Source organism: Phalacrocorax aristotelis, chromosome 23 (assembly GCF_949628215.1).
Source record: "Phalacrocorax aristotelis chromosome 23, bGulAri2.1, whole genome shotgun sequence".
Classification (NCBI taxonomy): Eukaryota; Metazoa; Chordata; class Aves; order Suliformes; family Phalacrocoracidae; genus Phalacrocorax; species Phalacrocorax aristotelis.
Window position 1 is genome coordinate 6,169,831 of NC_134298.1, and position 16,597 is coordinate 6,186,427.

Sequence of the window (16,597 nt, forward strand, 5' to 3'; positions counted from 1 at the left end):
TCTTCCCGGAGATGGTCTCGCCCAGTTGGGGTGGATGCGCCCGCCCACGCCACGCCCCCTTCTGAAGGGGCCAATAAGCAGCAAGGCGACTGGAATTATGAATGGGCTGCTACACACGTCACAGGCCGCCGTTTAAAGAGCGCGGAAAGGGGCCCCCCGTGGCGGCGGCACCGGCGGCACCGCGGCCGGGCCCTGCGGGGCTGGAGCGAGTCAGACGCTTGGGGGAGGCCGCAAAGGGGCTGCTGCGGCCTGTCACAGCCTCCCGGGGCCTCCCAAAGCCTTCCCTCGAACCGCGAGGTTTACCCCTGCCCCAAAAGCCACAAAGAACGTTGAAAAATGACAATAAAGTTTCTTAATTAAAAAAAAAACCAACCATAAAGATCTACGCTGCTGTACATATACACATTACTTACATTGCAAAATCCCAGAGAAATATGTGCTGTATCAGCTACGCTCTGCTCATTTCCTTTCCCTTTGAAGCAGCTCCCCACGGGTCAAACACCACTCAAATCCGCGAGCAGTTAAATAACGGCTGCAGGTATTTTGCAGGCTCATCTGCATCGCACTCCAAACCCACACCTGAAATGGTGAAATCGAGCAGGATTCTCTCTGCCACTCACATAGCCTCATAGAATTCCAGGAAATTAACTCGCATGAGAATTTGTTCTGCTCTGATTTTAAGGACTAACAAAAATAGGTCTTTTGCTCTATCATATAAACAGCTTGGACAATCTGCCCAATGTAGAAAGCAGTTATCACCCAGCATAATCTGGCAATAACAATATATAGCAATTATACCAGTCAAAGTGGAGAGAGAAGGAAAGGATCTGGCAATACATTAAAAATAGAATACAAGGGCTCACAAGTTCTCCAGCAAAGTTTGCTCGCAAGGTCACACTCATTACAAACGCATTCGCGATGCCAGAAGTCCGGAACACGCTGTGGGCTGCAGCCCAGAAATCCAGCACCTCTGAGGGAGACCGTAACGGTTCCTGTAGTGAGCAGCGAGCCTGTGCTGGAGGCCTCTCACCTTTGGGAGTAAGCGTCCGTTTAAATTCTGCGCAGGAGCAGAGAGAGAACAAGTTTCACCTCTGCATAAAGTTTTTTTCCAAGGCAGCAGGAGTTCTCTGAAGAGAGTGGATGTTGCGTTTCACCCGATCTTCTAGGGTGGAAGTAGACGCACTCTCAAGTTTTAAGCGACTGCAGAAAATCAAACCAAAGAAAGATATTAGAATCTCTTTCCAAACATTACACCATTTCTAGCCGGATTCACCATCCTCAAGTCATCTACCTCAATGAATCCCACTTAGAAAACAGCAAATTATTTCCTATTGAAGTCTGCACTGGAAGAACCGAATACCTTTTTGTTTGGCTTGTAACAGAAAGTCAGTGCTTAGAAATATACTTTCAGTAGCTCTCAAGTCTCCTCCATCTTCCAAATATAATTAACCATTAATTACAAATGCATCTGTCACAGGGGACTTGGTTGCTTTCTGTGAAGCAAACAAGGGAACAGCAACGTGTTCCTGAACAGTGGGCAGCAGTCCTCTGGGAGCCCGAATGCCGGGGCTCATGCTGTAAATGACTACAAGGAGAGAGAAAGGATCCTTGTGACCACTCGCTCTCTTTTACTACTCCAGATCACGCTGCTGTGCTCTTCTGAACAACCTCGTCGTGCCCATCTCCCTCTTCAAACAACATGCCAATAAACACAAAGTTCATTAGCTCAACCAGTTGCATCTGCACCGGGCAACACACAAAAATCTCTCTCCAAAAGAGATTTTGCTCATGGAGAACTTCTATTGTGATTTTAAGCCACCCTTGTGTGATCCCAGCTCTGGGCATCTTCAGGAACTAAGTATACGTTCTCCTCTGATTGATTTATGAGAATGAGGAATACTCCGCTGCAACTCCAAAACACATAACGCTGCCATAGGATCTTTCTTCCACACCGCTGCACCTTCTGCAGAGCCTTGTGCCACTCCAATTTCCTTTGCCTGCCACGTGCACGAGGGACTGTAAGTTACCACCTGTGTTTAGACATGGTCCTATTCCTTGCTGAGCACAGGTTTCAGTCCCACAAGCTCTTGGCACACAGACTCCCAGTAGACTTGCAGGCCTAAAACTGTTGCAAGCTCCTAAAAACAGAGGACTTTTTAATACCTGCCTGTAAAACACCACTAGGCCTTTCTACAGGATGGCAAAAAATAACTTTCTGCCGATGATCACCCATTTCTGAGTCTGACTCCCAGGGCCATCACAGAAATAGCTGTCTTTCGGGTTAAGAAGAGAATTTGAGAACAGTTGATGTCACTAGTTCTATCATACATGATACTGGGTACATAAGATACAAATCTTATACCACAATCTGAAAGATCTCAAGCATGACGCCGTCACTCACTCCTCAGAAGCTGTGGCCTATATTTCCCTGGAATGAAAAAGTAGATAATAAGAGACACTCACTTGAAGAACTTCCCATCGCGGGAGTCGAGTTTCTCCAGTTCTCGCTCCAGCTCCTCCTCCTTTCGGTGTTTCCTGAGGTTGGTTGCTCTCTCCTCTTCTCGCCACTTGGCATTTTCCATCATTTCCTGGCGTTTACGCTCTAGTTCCTCTGGAGAGATCTTTCTATTTGTGTAGAAAAACATCACTGCTGTGAATCAACAGCACGCTGGGCCCTACCCCCCCTCTTGCCTTCCATTCTTTTAGATGATTTACAATCCCCAAAATTAGGGGTGTTTCAACATGGTTTTTTCTTTGGTAGCCAATCAGCAAAGCTTGTAAGCAAACGTCTAGATGTTCTGCTTTACCATGCCCCTAGCAAGGGTCTTTCTCCCTCTTTTCAGCCTTCTTGTTTTTAATTGACTGGTAAGATGATGCTGTCAAGGTCACATTTTGCTGATGACAGTGAAACAGAATGCTTCTAATTAACGGCCCGTAGGCCAAAGACTGACTTCACATTGCTCCCTTGCACAGTGATGCAAGGCACATGGAGAACCAGCAACCATGTGAATTGGTCGGGGAAGCTGCCCAAGGTGTTAACTAACCATCAAGCATCAAACTGAGCTCTTTAGGACTCTCCATCCGACTTTCTGGACGTCTAATCCAATCTATTTTAGTTAAGAGGATAAAATCTGGTTCACAGATTACACCCAGCTGTTTCACAATCATCAGGGCAAAAGCACAGGGACAAGATCTTGCTTACCTTGTATAACCCGGAGCATGCTGTCGTCGATAGCTCTTTTTAGGGGAAGGGCTTCTAGCTCTCCCTTTCTCCTCCCGATTGTTATGCCTGTAACCCAGAAATAACCATATTAGGGCAGATGAAAGTATATTATTCACACCTCTAAACTTTCCCTGGGTTTTTGGTATACATTCTGAAACCAAGACGTCTCCTGTAACTGCAGGACTGTCACCTGTCCGCTTTGAAAACAAGTTCTCATGACAATATGCTGTAAATCTCCATCTATTTTTACTCAGTTTTAATTATTTCATCAGCAAACAGTAAGTATCCGGTACTTGCCTTTATCAGCATTTAGTAAAGATAATTCAACAATTATAAGTACCTTTTAAAGAGAATCGGTGGCCCAAATAAAGTCCAGTCACAAGCAATACCTACCTAAAGGGTGTACCTAGAGAGGGGGTGTCCCAAAGGCAGAGTGCAATTGCAGACAGCACGTCCCCACCAGGAGCTAACCCGGGTGCTTCTGCACTCTTGCACGACTCCTGCCATTACACCCAGAACTGAAATAATGTGGCCAGAACACTAAAGCTGTAGAATAAGAGGGATTTTGATTCTAGAGACTCCTCCCACCAGCATTCCCACATATACATTATCCAGGTTAGCCACACTCACTGTTTACTGTGTCTAGAAGGAGATCTTGACCCCCTGCATCCAGACTGTTCCGAATTCTTCTTGCTAGATCGTCTCTGAGGGGAGCGGGACTGGCTCCTGGATCTGGAGCGATCCCGGTGTTTGTGGGGGGCCCTCTCCTGGCCAGCGGCTGGAGAGCTCCGAGACCTGTGGCTCTGGTCAGAGTCTCTAACCTGGGATTTAAGAAGCGTCTTTAAGGAGAGACGTCTTGTAAGAGCACAAAAATGTAAGGCCACAAAGGAGACCTCAGGCTAGGCTAAGTGCAGGAAGGTGTGTACATTGTGGTTTGCGCTTGCTTATCCCACTTCCTAGGTGGTTATTAACATCCGTGTCTAAAAAGATTATTTCTGCATCACATTCAGTAAATTAAACTGCCGAGACAGTCAAGCAGAGCGTCTAAACAGATGTGTGACTCTGAAGAGAAACTGAATAAAACTCAACTTGGATTCAGCGCAGACAAAAGCCCTACCAGGGCCTGAACAACTTTAGTTTCAAGGCTTAGGCGGCTCCAAACTGCACATGAGCTTTATTATATCACGCCCCCCTCATAATCCTCTTTTAGCCTGTGAAGCAGTCTTGCAACAAACTGCCAGAACTCTCACCCTTCCCTAACTCAGGGCACTTGCTACTGAAAGAGCTGTGTGAAACACACACACGTACTTGTAAGCCATATCCTGGGACTTTGGAAGAAGCAGATTTCCAGGAGTAGCTGTTCGTCCTCCTCTGAGACCTAAAGCGAAAACAACAGTACTTTTGAAGCAGATGAAATTCAAGAATATGGTATTTTTTAATGTTAAAATGTCACAAAATAAAATTAGTGATGCAAAAACAATGACGTAACATAAAGAGTTATTTAGGCAAATCAAGAGCATTAATTAGAAAGAAAAAAGTCAGAGAGAACTAGAAAAAGACAAGAAAAACAAATTAACCAGGAGACATGGTGTTTTTACTACAAAACCTCACAACATACTTATTTTTGCTTCGTTCCTCATCACTGCTGTCACTTTCACTGCTAGAACTGCGATGCCGGTGTTTCTTGTGCTTCTTCTTCTTCTCTTTCTTCTTCTTCTTCTCTCTCTTATCTAAACTGTTTTGCAGCTGCAAAGCAAGAGACCATTTCATTAGTAATAATTACTTTTCTACACTTGGGCAGTCGGAATCACAAAGCAAAGTGAGAGAGTTCTTTGTGGAAAGGCTCCTGGGACAAAACCTAAACCATTTAACAAGGTCCTCGCTCAAAACTGAAGAACTTAATGGAGTCTTCCCTAGTGTCAGATTGGTATTAGTGCATGTGAAATCCATGCCTGCAAACTCTCTGTAGTACTAAATCAACAATTAATCACTAGCTGGGGGGGGGGGGGGGGGGGGGGGGGAAGAAAAAGAAAAAAAGCACACCAGAACAGCAAGAGTAGTAAAATAATGCTGAACTTCGAAGGAAGATAAATTAATTCCTGCTGAGAGACTGATACAGAACCTTTTTCTACTACATCAGGATTAAAGACAGCTGAATTTATCCTGTTTTTCTATGAAGAGTTAGGATACAGAACTCAGCTCCTTACCCTAAACGACACTAATTTTGACCTATGATCCTCTCCTTGGTTCAGTGTATTCTGTGCTTTGAGTCTGTAAAGGAGACCTGAGATATACACCTACCAATTCCTTGATCTTCTTCATTTTAACAGGATTATTCAAAACTTCTCTCTTCTTTTCCTCCTCCTTCTTTCTAAAGCAGAAAGAAAGAACAGTATTTTCAAACAACTGAAAAGATCATATTTTCATGAAAGACACCGACCAAGTGCAAGCTCTAAAAAACATATAAAGCAGGAAAACAGCCAGGTTTTGTACATTCAGCAAAACAGATCCAGCTAAGGAGGAGCCTGCCCTTTTTTTCTCTACTTAAGAGTGCAACTAGCAGGGTAAACAAAAATCTGCTCCGTTACCATCAATCTGCCTACAACGCTAATAAATGCGTGAACTCTCAGAGCAGATATACCCACATACACTTAAAGGGTGAGCTAAGCTGGCAGAGATGAATCAATGTGGGATAACCGTCTTTGCATTTATATGCATTTACCGACTCACAGCTAGATGATCTACAGGATGATCACCAGCTCGTTCAGGTGACAAAATCTTAGATTTGAAATCAAGTCAGCAAAATTATCCAAAAGCGGCAAATTCACTCAAATACGTTACTCAACTTTTTGCTGCTGGGTGTAGAACACACAACCAAATCCTACTAGTCAGGTAAGTGGCTGGTGACCTCTCTGTGGCCAGGACTGCCACCGACAGCCTACAGCTCACAAAAAGGCAGGCATTCCTTTGAGGAACAGATACAATAGCAGCCTTTTAAGATAAATAAGACAGCTCTTAACAAGTTGCTAATACTGTGCTTTACCTCTTCTACAACTACTCTTAGCTCCACATTTAGTACCTTATCATGAAAAGAGGATCCTCCCGGATTTTGTTTGCCATATCTAGGACAGAATTGGCACCACTCTTGGCAAAAATGGAGCCTGGGAGAAGTCCTGTCTCGTTGGAACAGCCTGCATCCTTGTCTTCTGTCTTCTCAAAGACGTATTTGTCCACAGGGCGACCCATAAGATACTCCTCTCTGTTCACCATGCCTCCAGGACCCTGGTACATCCACTCCAGCTTCTCTTCTCTTTTTCTATACCAAGAAAAACCATATTATTTATTCTTCTTGCAATTCTAAATTTACATTTTAAGGCACTGGCTTATAAGCATGAGCGCAAACATTTTACCATCTGAAACACAAAACCGACGGCGCTCTCAGGTACACCGAGAGCACCTGTATCACAGCACTCGCCCCCAGAGGACTGCGAGGGCTGGTAACCACCGGTCCGGAGGGCACCAGCCCCCCTCACCTGACGGTGCCCATGTCCTCAGCGTATCGCTGCATCTCCTCACGCGCTCGCTCCTCCTGCAGCTCCCGCTGCAGCTCCTCGATCTTCTTCCTTTCGGCCTCATGTTTCTGCTCGGCTTTCCACACCTTCTCCACATTACGCAGGGTCTGGGGGTGCCAGCTCTTCTTCAGGTTCTGCGGGAGCGGGGACACCGGACCGGGACCGTTAGCAAAGCGACGCCGACCCCCGCCCGCGGCTCCCCACACGCCGACCCCCGCCGGTGGCCGCGGGGAAGGGCCCGCTCACAGCCGCGCTGCCCCGCAGCCCTCCCGCCCCGCAAAACGGCTCACGCTTCTCCGCAACCCGCCGAGACCCGCTCGGACCGACGGCCCCGCTGCCGGGGGCGCCCAGCGGCCGCAGGCCCCGCCGAACCCGCGCGGCCCGGGCCCGCCGACCGCCCGAGCCGGTGCCCGCAGCCCCGGGGCTGGCTCTCGGCCCCTCCCGCCCCCGGTCCCTCCTCACCAGATCGCCGCCCCCCATGGCGGCTGTCGGGCGACCTCTTCCCCCGCGGCTACCGGAGCTGCGCGTGCGTCATCACCCCGCGTCGCCTGCTGCACGGGCGGTGCCTGGTCGTCGCGTGTTAGAGACGTCACTTCCGCCGCGGCGCTGAGGGGAGCTCAGAAGATGGCGGGCGGGAGAAAGGACAGACGAGAAGGCTGAGGTACTCAACTTTTTGCCTCAGTCTTCACTGGTAATGTCTCTCCTCACCGCTCCCGGGACGATGGAGCACAAGATGGGGGCGGGGTAAAGCCCCTCCCACTGTCTGTAAAGGACGATCAGGTTCGTGACCACCTGAGGAACCTGGACATATACAAGTCTACGGGTCCTGACGAGATGCATCCCAGGGTCCTGAGAGAATTGACTGTTGTAGTTCCAAAGCCACTTTCCATAATATTTGAAACATCATGGCAGGTGGTGAAGTCCCTGGGGACTGGAAGAAGGGAAACAGTGTGCCCATCTTTAAAAAGGGTGGAAAGGAGGACATGGGGAACTCCCCACCCATCAGCCTCACATCTGCCTGGGAAGATCATGGAACAGATCCTCCTAGAAGCTATGCTAAGGCACATGGAGGACAGGGGGGTGATCTGAGGCAGCCAGCATGGCTTCACCCAGGGCCAGTCCAGCCTGACCAACCTAGTGGCCTTCTATGATGGAGTGACTGCATCAGTGGACAAGGGAAGAGCCACAGATGTCATCTGTCTCGACTTCTGTAAGGCCTTTGACACGGTCCCCCACAGCATCCTTCTCTCTAAGGGATATACAGATTTGACAGGTGGACTGTTCAGTGGATAAGGAATTGGTTGGATGGTGGCATCTAGAGGGTTGTTGTCAATGGCTCGATGGCCAGATGGTGACAAGTGTTGTCCCACAGGGGTCCATACTGGGACCAGTGCTGTTTAACATTTTCATCAATGGCTTAGTGGGATTGTGCGCACTCTCAGCAAGTTTGCAGATGACACCAAGCTAAGTGGGGCACTTGACATGCCAGAACGACGGGATGTCATCCAGAGGGACCTGGACAAGCTGGAAAGGTGGGCCTGTGAGAACGTCATGAGGTTCAACAATGCCAAATGCAAGGTCCTGCACCTGGGTTGGGGCAACCCCCAGTATCAACACAGGCTGGGGGATGGAGGGATGGAGAGCAGCTCTGTGGAGAACTTGGGTGTACTGGTGAATGAAAAGCTGGACATGAGCTAACAGTGTGCACTGACAGCTCAGAAGGCCAGCCATATCCTGGCCTGCATCCCCAGCAGCGTGGGCAGCAGGGCAAGGGAGGGGGTTCTGCCCCTCTGCTCTGCTCTGGTGAGACGCCCCTGCAGCGCTGCATCCGGCTCTGGGCTCCTCAGCAAGGGACAGACACGGGCTTGTTGGAGCAGGGCCAGGGGAGGCCACAAAAATGGTCTGAGGGCTGGAGCCCCTCTGCTACGAGGACAGACTGAGAGAGCTGGGGTTGTTCAGCTTGGAGAAAAGAAGTCTCCAGGGAAATCTTATTGCAGCTTTTCAGTAATTAAAAAGGGACTATAGGAAGGATGGAGACAATCTTTTAGCAAGGCCTGTTGTGACACAACAAGGGATAATGGCTTTAAACTAAAGGAGTGTAGATTTAGGCTGGATAGAAGGAAACATTTTTTACAATGAGGGTGGTAAAGCCCTGGCACAGGTTGCCCAGAGAGGTTGTGGAGGCCCCATCCAAAGAAACATTCAAGGCCAGGTTGGACGGGGCTCTGAGCAACCTGATCTAGTTAAAGACATCCCTGCTTACTGCAGGGGGTTGGACTAGATGACCTCTAAAGGTCTCTTCCAACCCAAACCGTTCTATGGTTCTATGAAAGAGAAGAGTGAAAGCGGCAGCATGAGCTCCCTGGGGAGAGGGGCGGGTTGAACGGTGCGCGGGACTCCCCCGTCCCCGCAGGTGCGTCGTCCCGAGCGCCGCCAGCCCCGTGAGGGCAGGGCGCGGTCTCGCTGTGAGCGGGCCCGCAGGTTGGTTTCATTGCAGTCCCGCACCGGTGGCCGGGTCCCCGAGGGGTGGCAACTGCAAACGTCCCTGAGCGAAAACTCTCCCGTGCAGTTCCACAGTCGCCTCGTGCTGCCAAATGCCCTCCCCGACAGCACCACACCAGGGACGCAGCTGCGGCACAGAGCAGCCACCTGCCAGCACAAAGATCGGTGCTTCCAGCCCCAGGGGCTGCTGATGTCATGCAGCAAACCGGCCACAGGCTGCTTTGCCAATCACAGCCCCAGCGCCCTCCGGAGAACATGGCAGCACAGATCCCTGCTGCTAGACAGGCATCACACACATTGCTGACTGTTTACGTTAGCAGCAATTACTCAAACACGAGGAGAAACCAGAGCAGCAGCACCCCTGTTGAGCCAGCCTAGTTGTGCCTACCTGCAGCAGCCAGGAGAGGGAGGGGAATAATGTCAGCAAAGTCTGATTTCCTGCTTGTCAAATGATCATCAAGTGATTTCTGAGACCTCAGAGGGCTCAGATACTCTCTCCAGTCTGTCTGGGGAGATTTTGACAGAAGAAAGGGTGAAAAAGGAGCTAAAGAGGGGGCACCTGGAGTTGAACCAGGGACCTCTTGATCTGCAGTCAAATGCTCTACCACTGAGCTATACCCCCTTGCATGAACAACTTTCACAAGGACTTTTTTTAAAAAATTATTTCAAAAGAGAAACAGGTGTTTATGTCCACTGGTGGATTCCTTTACTTCACAGCCCACTCTGCACCTTGATGTGCCTGCCAACAGGTGCATGTGGAGATAAATATGATATATACTAGAGAGAACAGAGCAGGGACAAGCACACACAGGCACTTAGCAGTGCCTCACACACGGCACAACCCCTGCACTGTCCCAACAGTCAGGGCCTCACAGCCCGAATAACGTAGCTCAGGAAGCAGCCGCCACTGCACGGCACAGGCTCACCAGGCCCAAGGACGTCTCTCTGTCTTCTTTCTGTGAACAAAAAAATGGCAAAAGGAAAATGGAAGAAGGAAGAGAAAAGAGGGGGCACCTGGAGTTGAACCAGGGACCTCTTGATCTGCAGTCAAATGCTCTACCACTGAGCTATACCCCCTGCGTTAGCACTCTTACAAGGAGCAATAAAAAAATACAGCGCGCTTGTTATGTCCTCTGGTTCAGTTGTGCTCTGTGACAGCAACCGCTTCTGCATGCTAATGTACAAGCAAAGCTCTGTACAGTAAGTTCCTGCAGACAGATCTGGAGACAAATACACACAGACGGCATCTAATTACGCACACAAACTGGATCCCCAGCAGTTTCCACATTGATCAAAACAGCTACTTATTGGGCCAAGCAACAAACACCATGTCTCTGCTGCGTCAATGACGCAGCTGTTGATTTTTCACAGGACATGTTCAGCTGAGTGCTCTGTCCCTTGAATATCGAAGCTCAGAGACCTGCCTTCTGCACACAGCTGAAGCACAGCAGAGCTGAAGCTGAGGAATGCTCCTGTCATGGTTAAACCCCAGCCAGTTGCTCAGCCTCACACAGCTGCTCACTCACTTTCCCAGCAGGAAGGGGGAGAGAATCGAAGGTAAAAGTCAGGAGACTTATGGGTTCAGATGAAGACAGCTAAAGAGGTGAGAGTAGCCCATTGCAAGCAAAGCAAAACACAGAATTCCCTCTCTCCTTCCCACGGGCAGGCAGGTGTTCAGCCATCCCCAGGAAAGCAGGGCTCCATCATGCCTAACTGTGACTTAGGAAGACAAGCGCCATCTCTCACAACATCCCGTTCCTCCTCCTTCCTCCCCCAGCTCTATAAGCTGAGCATGATGCCATATGGTGCGGGAAGTCCCCTGGGATTGCTGGGGGCAGCTGTCCCAGCCATGTTCCCCTCCCAGCTCTATGTACCCCCACAGAGCCAGGCTGTGGGGTGGGGTTAGAGGCAGCAAAGGCCTTGGCTCTGTGCAAGCCCTGCTCAGCAGGAACAAAAACATCCCTGGGTTATCAACACTGTGTCCATCACAAACCCAAAGCACAGCCCCACAGCAGCCTCTGTGGAGAAAGTTAACTCCATCCCCTCCTATATTTTCCTGGAAAAGGAGAACCCAAAGGGGGCACCTGGAGTTGAACCAGGGACCTCTTGATCTGCAGTCAAATGCTCTACCACTGAGCTATACCCCCTTGGCACAGCACCCGCACAAGCACGTTTTAAAAATATTTCTAGATTTCTGTGTCCACCACATAGACTCCCTTCCTTCACAGCCTCCCTCTGCCTTGTAATGCACTGAAAAGCAGGCACAGAGAACGAAGAGCAGAGACGGGCCCATGCAGGCACTCAGCAGTGCCTCACACACTGCACAACCCCTGCACTGTCCCAACAGTCACGTCCTCACAGCCGGAATAATGCAGCTCAGGAAGCAGCCGTCACTGCACAGCACAGGCTCACCAGGCCCAAGGACATATCCCTGTCTTCTTTCTGTGACAAAAGGTAGCAAAAGGAAGGTGGAAGGAAGAAAAAAGAGGGGGCACCTGGAGTTGAACCAGGGACCTCTTGATCTGCAGTCAAATGCTCTACCACTGAGCTATACCCCCTGCATTAGCACTCTTACAAGGAGCCGTAAAAAAACGTCAATATATAGCTCAGTTTTTATGTCCACTGGTTCTGTTGCGCTCTATGACAGCAACCTCTTCTCCATGCTATTGTACAAGCAGAACTCCGCACAGAAAGTTCCTCAAGAAAAATACATGCAGACGGCATCTAATTACGCACACAAACTGGATCCCCAGCAGTCTCCTCATCAATAAAAACCGCTACTTCTTGGACCAAGCAACAAACACCGTGTCTCTGCTGCGCCACTGCAGCAAGGGCCTTGGCTCTGTGCAAGCCCTGCTCAGCAGGAACAAAAACATCCCTGGGTTATCAACGCTGTGTCCATCACAAACCCAAAGCACAGCCCCACAGCAGCCTCTGTGGAGAAAGTTAACTCCATCCCAGCCAAAAGCAGCCCAGCCCCTCCTATATTTTCCTGGAAAAGGAGAACCCAAAGGGGGCACCTGGAGTTGAACCAGGGACCTCTTGATCTGCAGTCAAATGCTCTACCACTGAGCTATACCCCCTTGGCACAGCACCCACACAAGCACGTTTTAAAAATATTTCTAGATTTCTGTGTCCACCACTTAGACTCCCTTCACAGCCTCCCTCTGCCTCGTAATGCACTGAAAGGTATGCACAGAAAATTAGAGAACGAAGAGCAGAGACGGGCCCATGCAGGCACTCAGCAGTGCCTCACACACTGCACAACCCCTGCACTGTCCCAACAGTCACGTCCTCACAGCCGGAATAATGCAGCTCAGGAAGCAGCTGTCACTGCACAGCAAAGGCTCACCAGGCCCAAGGACATATCCCTGTCTTCTTTCTTTGACAAAGGGTGGCAAAAGGAAGGTGGAAAGAGAAGAAAAGAGGGGGCACCTGGAGTTGAACCAGGGACCTCTTGATCTGCAGTCAAATGCTCTACCACTGAGCTATACCCCCTACCTGCAAAACACCTGCCCAGAAGGAACTTTTGTGCTATTCACTGCCACAGCAAAGTTCTGAAATTTCATGCCACAAGAATCAGTAGCTCTTCAGGGAATGCTCACCTCTTGCCTCCCCCAAACAACACACTGATAGTCCTCTTCTCTTGTGGGAAGCTCCTCCTCGGCCTCTCCACAGCACAACATCAGAGGATGCAGCCCACAGAGACTTTAGGGTAACAGCACTCCAAGGGAGAGCTCCAAATCCTGGGATAAAAAGAGGAAGGGGGCACCTGGAGTTGAACCAGGGACCTCTTGATCTGCAGTCAAATGCTCTACCACTGAGCTATACCCCCTTGGCACAGCACCCACACAAGCACGTTTTAAAAATATTTCTAGATTTCTGTGTCCACCACTTAGACTCCCTTCCTTCACAGCCTCCCTCTGCCTCGTAATGCACTGAAAGGTACGCACAGAAAATTAGAGAACGAAGAGCAGAGACGGGCACACGCAGGCACTCAGCAGTGCCTCACACACTGCACAACCCCTGCACTGTCCCAACAGTCACGTCCTCACCCCCAGAATGACGCAGCTCAGGAAGCAGCCGTCACTGCACAGCAAAGTCTCACCAGGCCCAAGGACATCTCCCCGTCTTCTTTCTTTGACAAAAAGTGGGAAAAGGAAGGTGGAGAAAAGAGGGGGCACCTGGAGTTGAACCAGGGACCTCTTGATCTGCAGTCAAATGCTCTACCACTGAGCTATACCCCCTGCCCACACACGTCTCCACGCACCGGCAAAACCCTTTTCTTCCAACCTACCTCCTTCCCCAGTCTCTGGCCTCTCCCTGCCACACAGGGCGAATCCTGCTGCAAGACTTGCCCAGCTCAAATGCAAGAGCAGCATAGACCTTGAGGCCCTGCGCTCCAGCACAGGGGACAGACACTGCCCCTCTGCTTCACTAACCGGGGCACCTGGGCCCAGCTCCTGCCCAGTCGTACCTCTCTTCCCTCTCCGAGCTGCCCTCGCTTCTCTGAGAGTAGGCTGTCACTTGACACAGCACCTGCCTTGGAGTCTTGGACATCTTCCACGGGCTTAGGAGATCCAGCTGTAACGTGAGCAAGAATACTTTGGAGAGGAAGCTGTGCTGAACTTCTGAGGTACCTTGCTGGTGAAAACACACCCCAAAATGCCAAGAAAAGGAAGATTGAAGGGGGCACCCGGATTTGAACCGGGGACCTCTTGATCTGCAGTCAAATGCTCTACCCCTGAGCCATACCCCCACCTGGGCCAAAGGGCCAGCTACGGCTCCCTGTGGCCAGGAACCAGCCCGCTCTGCTGCATTCCACCACCTGCGCTCACCCCACCTGCGCCGCTGCCTCCCACGCACAACAGGCCTCCCAGCACCCCTCCTGTACCTCGGACTCCACCCCACGTCTCTCAGCTGCCTCCTGGGAACAACCTCATGCCATCCCACTTCTCCTTCTCTAAAACACAACATCATCCACAATAAATAACAAGGCTTTGAAACACAGACTTCAAAACACCCCGGAAGCCACTCGCCTCCACCTCTCCCTGCTCTCGGGGTGCGCCCTGCCCTCAGGGACCACACCAGCCTCCCAGAGGCACAGCCTGCTGCAACACCTCCCTCCCACCCTGCCACAGCCTCTCTCTTCCCCAGCTGGCTGCCCACGGGCAGGGACAGGGAGAACAAACCCCCAAAGCCTTTTGTCCAACTCCCGTGCCATGGCCCACCTCGGAAAAGGCCTTCCCGATTCAAAAATCCAGCACAAGCTGTTAGAAGAGATCCAGGGAGAACACCTTTATTTTGGTGGCGGTTCCTTACTCAGCAGCAGGTCTCTGCGTCTCTCCCCAGGTCTGAGAAACAGCTCCTTCGTCACCACTGGACCGCAAAGTTGGCCTCTGCTCAGACAGACAGACATCGACCTCAGCCGCAGGTCTGGAGCGCTGCAGCGGCAGCCAGAGCGCCCGTTCTACCCTGCCGGGGCTCCCAGGCCTGCTGGCGAGAAGCCACGACCGCTCGCCTGCTCCGTGGAACGGCCTGTAGAAAAAGAGAGCTGCCCTCAGTGCCTCCAAGTCCTTTTCGACTTCCCCCTCCCCGGCTGCCGCCAGCGCACAGCTCCCGACTGCCCAGCAGGAATGTCTGGGAGACAACTCTCAGGCCACGCTATTTTGGAGATTCACATTGGATTAGGCCAAACAGCTCATTCAAAACATCCAGATTCATTTTTCTGTGACTGTTTCTCAAGCAAAGCGTTTGACTCCAGACAACCCCACCCGACGAGCTGCGAAAAGGCCACGTACCTGCACCTCCCAAAGTCCTGTTGTGGCACCTCTGTTCCACCTCACAGCTATGTTATGAATCCACTATCCAGCCCTCCCGCTGCATCCATGACCACAGTGCTGCAAGAAAGAGAGGAAGAACAAACATCATGGACTGAAACAGGCTTCACTCACGGGGCTAAGAGCAATGACGCTGGAGCTGCAGGAACAGGGCCTGTTTTTGAGAAGAGGCAGATTTTTGTGGCCCAGGGAAACTGTTGCCTTCTGCAGTGATTTGGCACAGGCCTCTATAGAGAAATAAGCCTGAAAGCTGCTTCTTTATTACTCGCGTGCCCAGCAGTGCACATCCTGGTTCCCCACCTGCATCTTCAGCAGCAGAAAAGGAGGAAGCAAAGACGATGTGGAGACAGGAATCATTAAATCTTGCAGGACAGCTATGCTTTATAACCCCTGGTACATCCACTCCAACTTCTCTTTCTCCAATGCAAACAAGAGCGTTTTATTTTCTATTACAGGCGTCTAAAGCGTTACAGTGCTTCAGGCACCAGCTGAGGAAGGTGAGAAACGCCAAAGGTGCATTTCCATATTCATGGAGACATTTTGGTGTCAGACACGCTCAACTCTTAACCCCAGGCAAGGCAACTTCTTTCTTGACATGAACTCATGCGTCAGAAGCCACAGAAAAACCCAGCTGATATTTAACTTAATGAAAGAGAGGAAGGAAGAAATTAGAAGCCTCTTCTCCATGAGCAGTAGCACGTGCCAACCACCTAACGACAGCTACAGCCCGTTACTAGCAATGACCTGACAAAGCCCCAGACAAATTCAAAGAAAGCCTTCCTCTGCACAGCCTCCTCCGGACAGAGGAAAGCAAAAAGTCTGTGACACAACCCCCCGCCTCGGAGGCCCCGGGAGCCCCCGCAGCCCCTCACCGGAGGCTGCCCGTGCCCTCGGCCCAGCGCTGCGCCTCCTCACCGCTCGCTCCTCCGTCTCCTCCCGCTCGGAGCGGGGCTTCTGCTCGGCTTTCCACACCTTCTCCACATTGCGCAGGGTCTGGGGGTGCCAGCTCCTCTTCAGGTTCTGCGGGAGCGGGGACACCGGACCGGGACCGTTAGCAAAGCGACGCCGACCCCCGCCGGTGGCCGCGGGGAAGGGCCCGCTCACAGCCGCGCTGCCCCGCAGCCCTCCCGCCCCGCAAAACGGCTCACGCTTCTCCGCAACCCGCCGAGACCCGCTCGGACCGACGGCCCCGCTGCCGGGGGCGCCCAGCGGCCGCAGGCCCCGCCGAACCCGCGCGGCCCGGGCCCGCCGACCGCCCGAGCCGGTGCCCGCAGCCCCGGGGCCGGCTCTCGGCCCCTCCCGCCCCCGGTCCCTCCTCACCAGATCGCCGCCCCCCATGGCGGCTGTCGGGCGACCTCTTCCCCCGCGGCTACCGGAGCTGCGCGTGCGTCATCACCCCGCGTCGCCTGCTGCACGGGCGGTGCCTGGTCGTCGCGTGTTAGAGACGTCACTTCCGCCGC

General features: G+C 51.5%; 1 protein-coding gene, 1 long non-coding RNA gene and 9 other non-coding genes across 24 annotated transcripts; all 11 read right to left on the reverse strand.

Moving 5' to 3' along the window:
* Positions 1–333: 333 nt before the first annotated feature.
* On the reverse strand, positions 334–8,482 carry CWC25 (CWC25 spliceosome associated protein). The gene is made up of 10 exons (XM_075116907.1): positions 7,258–8,482; positions 6,757–6,929; positions 6,303–6,539; positions 5,525–5,594; positions 4,842–4,969; positions 4,532–4,601; positions 3,854–4,044; positions 3,203–3,289; positions 2,464–2,625; positions 334–1,200 (listed from the first exon to the last, which is right to left on the reverse strand). Exons 1-10 carry the CDS (start codon positions 7,273–7,275, stop codon positions 1,086–1,088), a joined length of 1,251 nt encoding a protein of 416 aa, XP_074973008.1. The 5' UTR covers positions 7,276–8,482; the 3' UTR covers positions 334–1,085.
* Positions 8,483–9,847: 1,365 nt separating this feature from the next.
* On the reverse strand, positions 9,848–9,919 carry TRNAC-GCA (transfer RNA cysteine (anticodon GCA)). The gene has a single exon. It is a non-coding gene; the product is annotated as a tRNA-Cys (tRNA).
* Positions 9,920–9,961: 42 nt separating this feature from the next.
* Positions 9,962–16,594, reverse strand: LOC142067903 (uncharacterized). 14 transcript variants are annotated; one of them, XR_012664178.1, is made up of 8 exons: positions 16,458–16,594; positions 16,010–16,157; positions 15,099–15,197; positions 14,620–14,835; positions 14,192–14,260; positions 13,775–13,881; positions 12,903–13,435; positions 9,962–10,253 (listed from the first exon to the last, which is right to left on the reverse strand). It is a non-coding gene; the product is annotated as an uncharacterized LOC142067903 (long non-coding RNA). The 14 variants fall into 14 exon arrangements; XR_012664174.1 differs by having other exon boundaries at positions 14,595–14,835; XR_012664171.1 differs by lacking the exon at positions 14,192–14,260 and having other exon boundaries at positions 9,964–10,253; positions 12,903–13,043; positions 13,353–13,435; positions 14,529–14,835.
* On the reverse strand, positions 10,303–10,374 carry TRNAC-GCA (transfer RNA cysteine (anticodon GCA)). Its single transcript has one exon. It is a non-coding gene; the product is annotated as a tRNA-Cys (tRNA).
* On the reverse strand, positions 11,373–11,444 carry TRNAC-GCA (transfer RNA cysteine (anticodon GCA)). The gene has a single exon. It is a non-coding gene; the product is annotated as a tRNA-Cys (tRNA).
* On the reverse strand, positions 11,784–11,855 carry TRNAC-GCA (transfer RNA cysteine (anticodon GCA)). Its single transcript has one exon. It is a non-coding gene; the product is annotated as a tRNA-Cys (tRNA).
* TRNAC-GCA (transfer RNA cysteine (anticodon GCA)) lies at positions 12,309–12,380 on the reverse strand. Its single transcript has one exon. It is a non-coding gene; the product is annotated as a tRNA-Cys (tRNA).
* Positions 12,724–12,795, reverse strand: TRNAC-GCA (transfer RNA cysteine (anticodon GCA)). Its single transcript has one exon. It is a non-coding gene; the product is annotated as a tRNA-Cys (tRNA).
* Positions 13,061–13,132, reverse strand: TRNAC-GCA (transfer RNA cysteine (anticodon GCA)). Its single transcript has one exon. It is a non-coding gene; the product is annotated as a tRNA-Cys (tRNA).
* Positions 13,473–13,544, reverse strand: TRNAC-GCA (transfer RNA cysteine (anticodon GCA)). Its single transcript has one exon. It is a non-coding gene; the product is annotated as a tRNA-Cys (tRNA).
* Positions 13,985–14,056, reverse strand: TRNAC-GCA (transfer RNA cysteine (anticodon GCA)). Its single transcript has one exon. It is a non-coding gene; the product is annotated as a tRNA-Cys (tRNA).
* Positions 16,595–16,597: the final 3 nt, after the last annotated feature.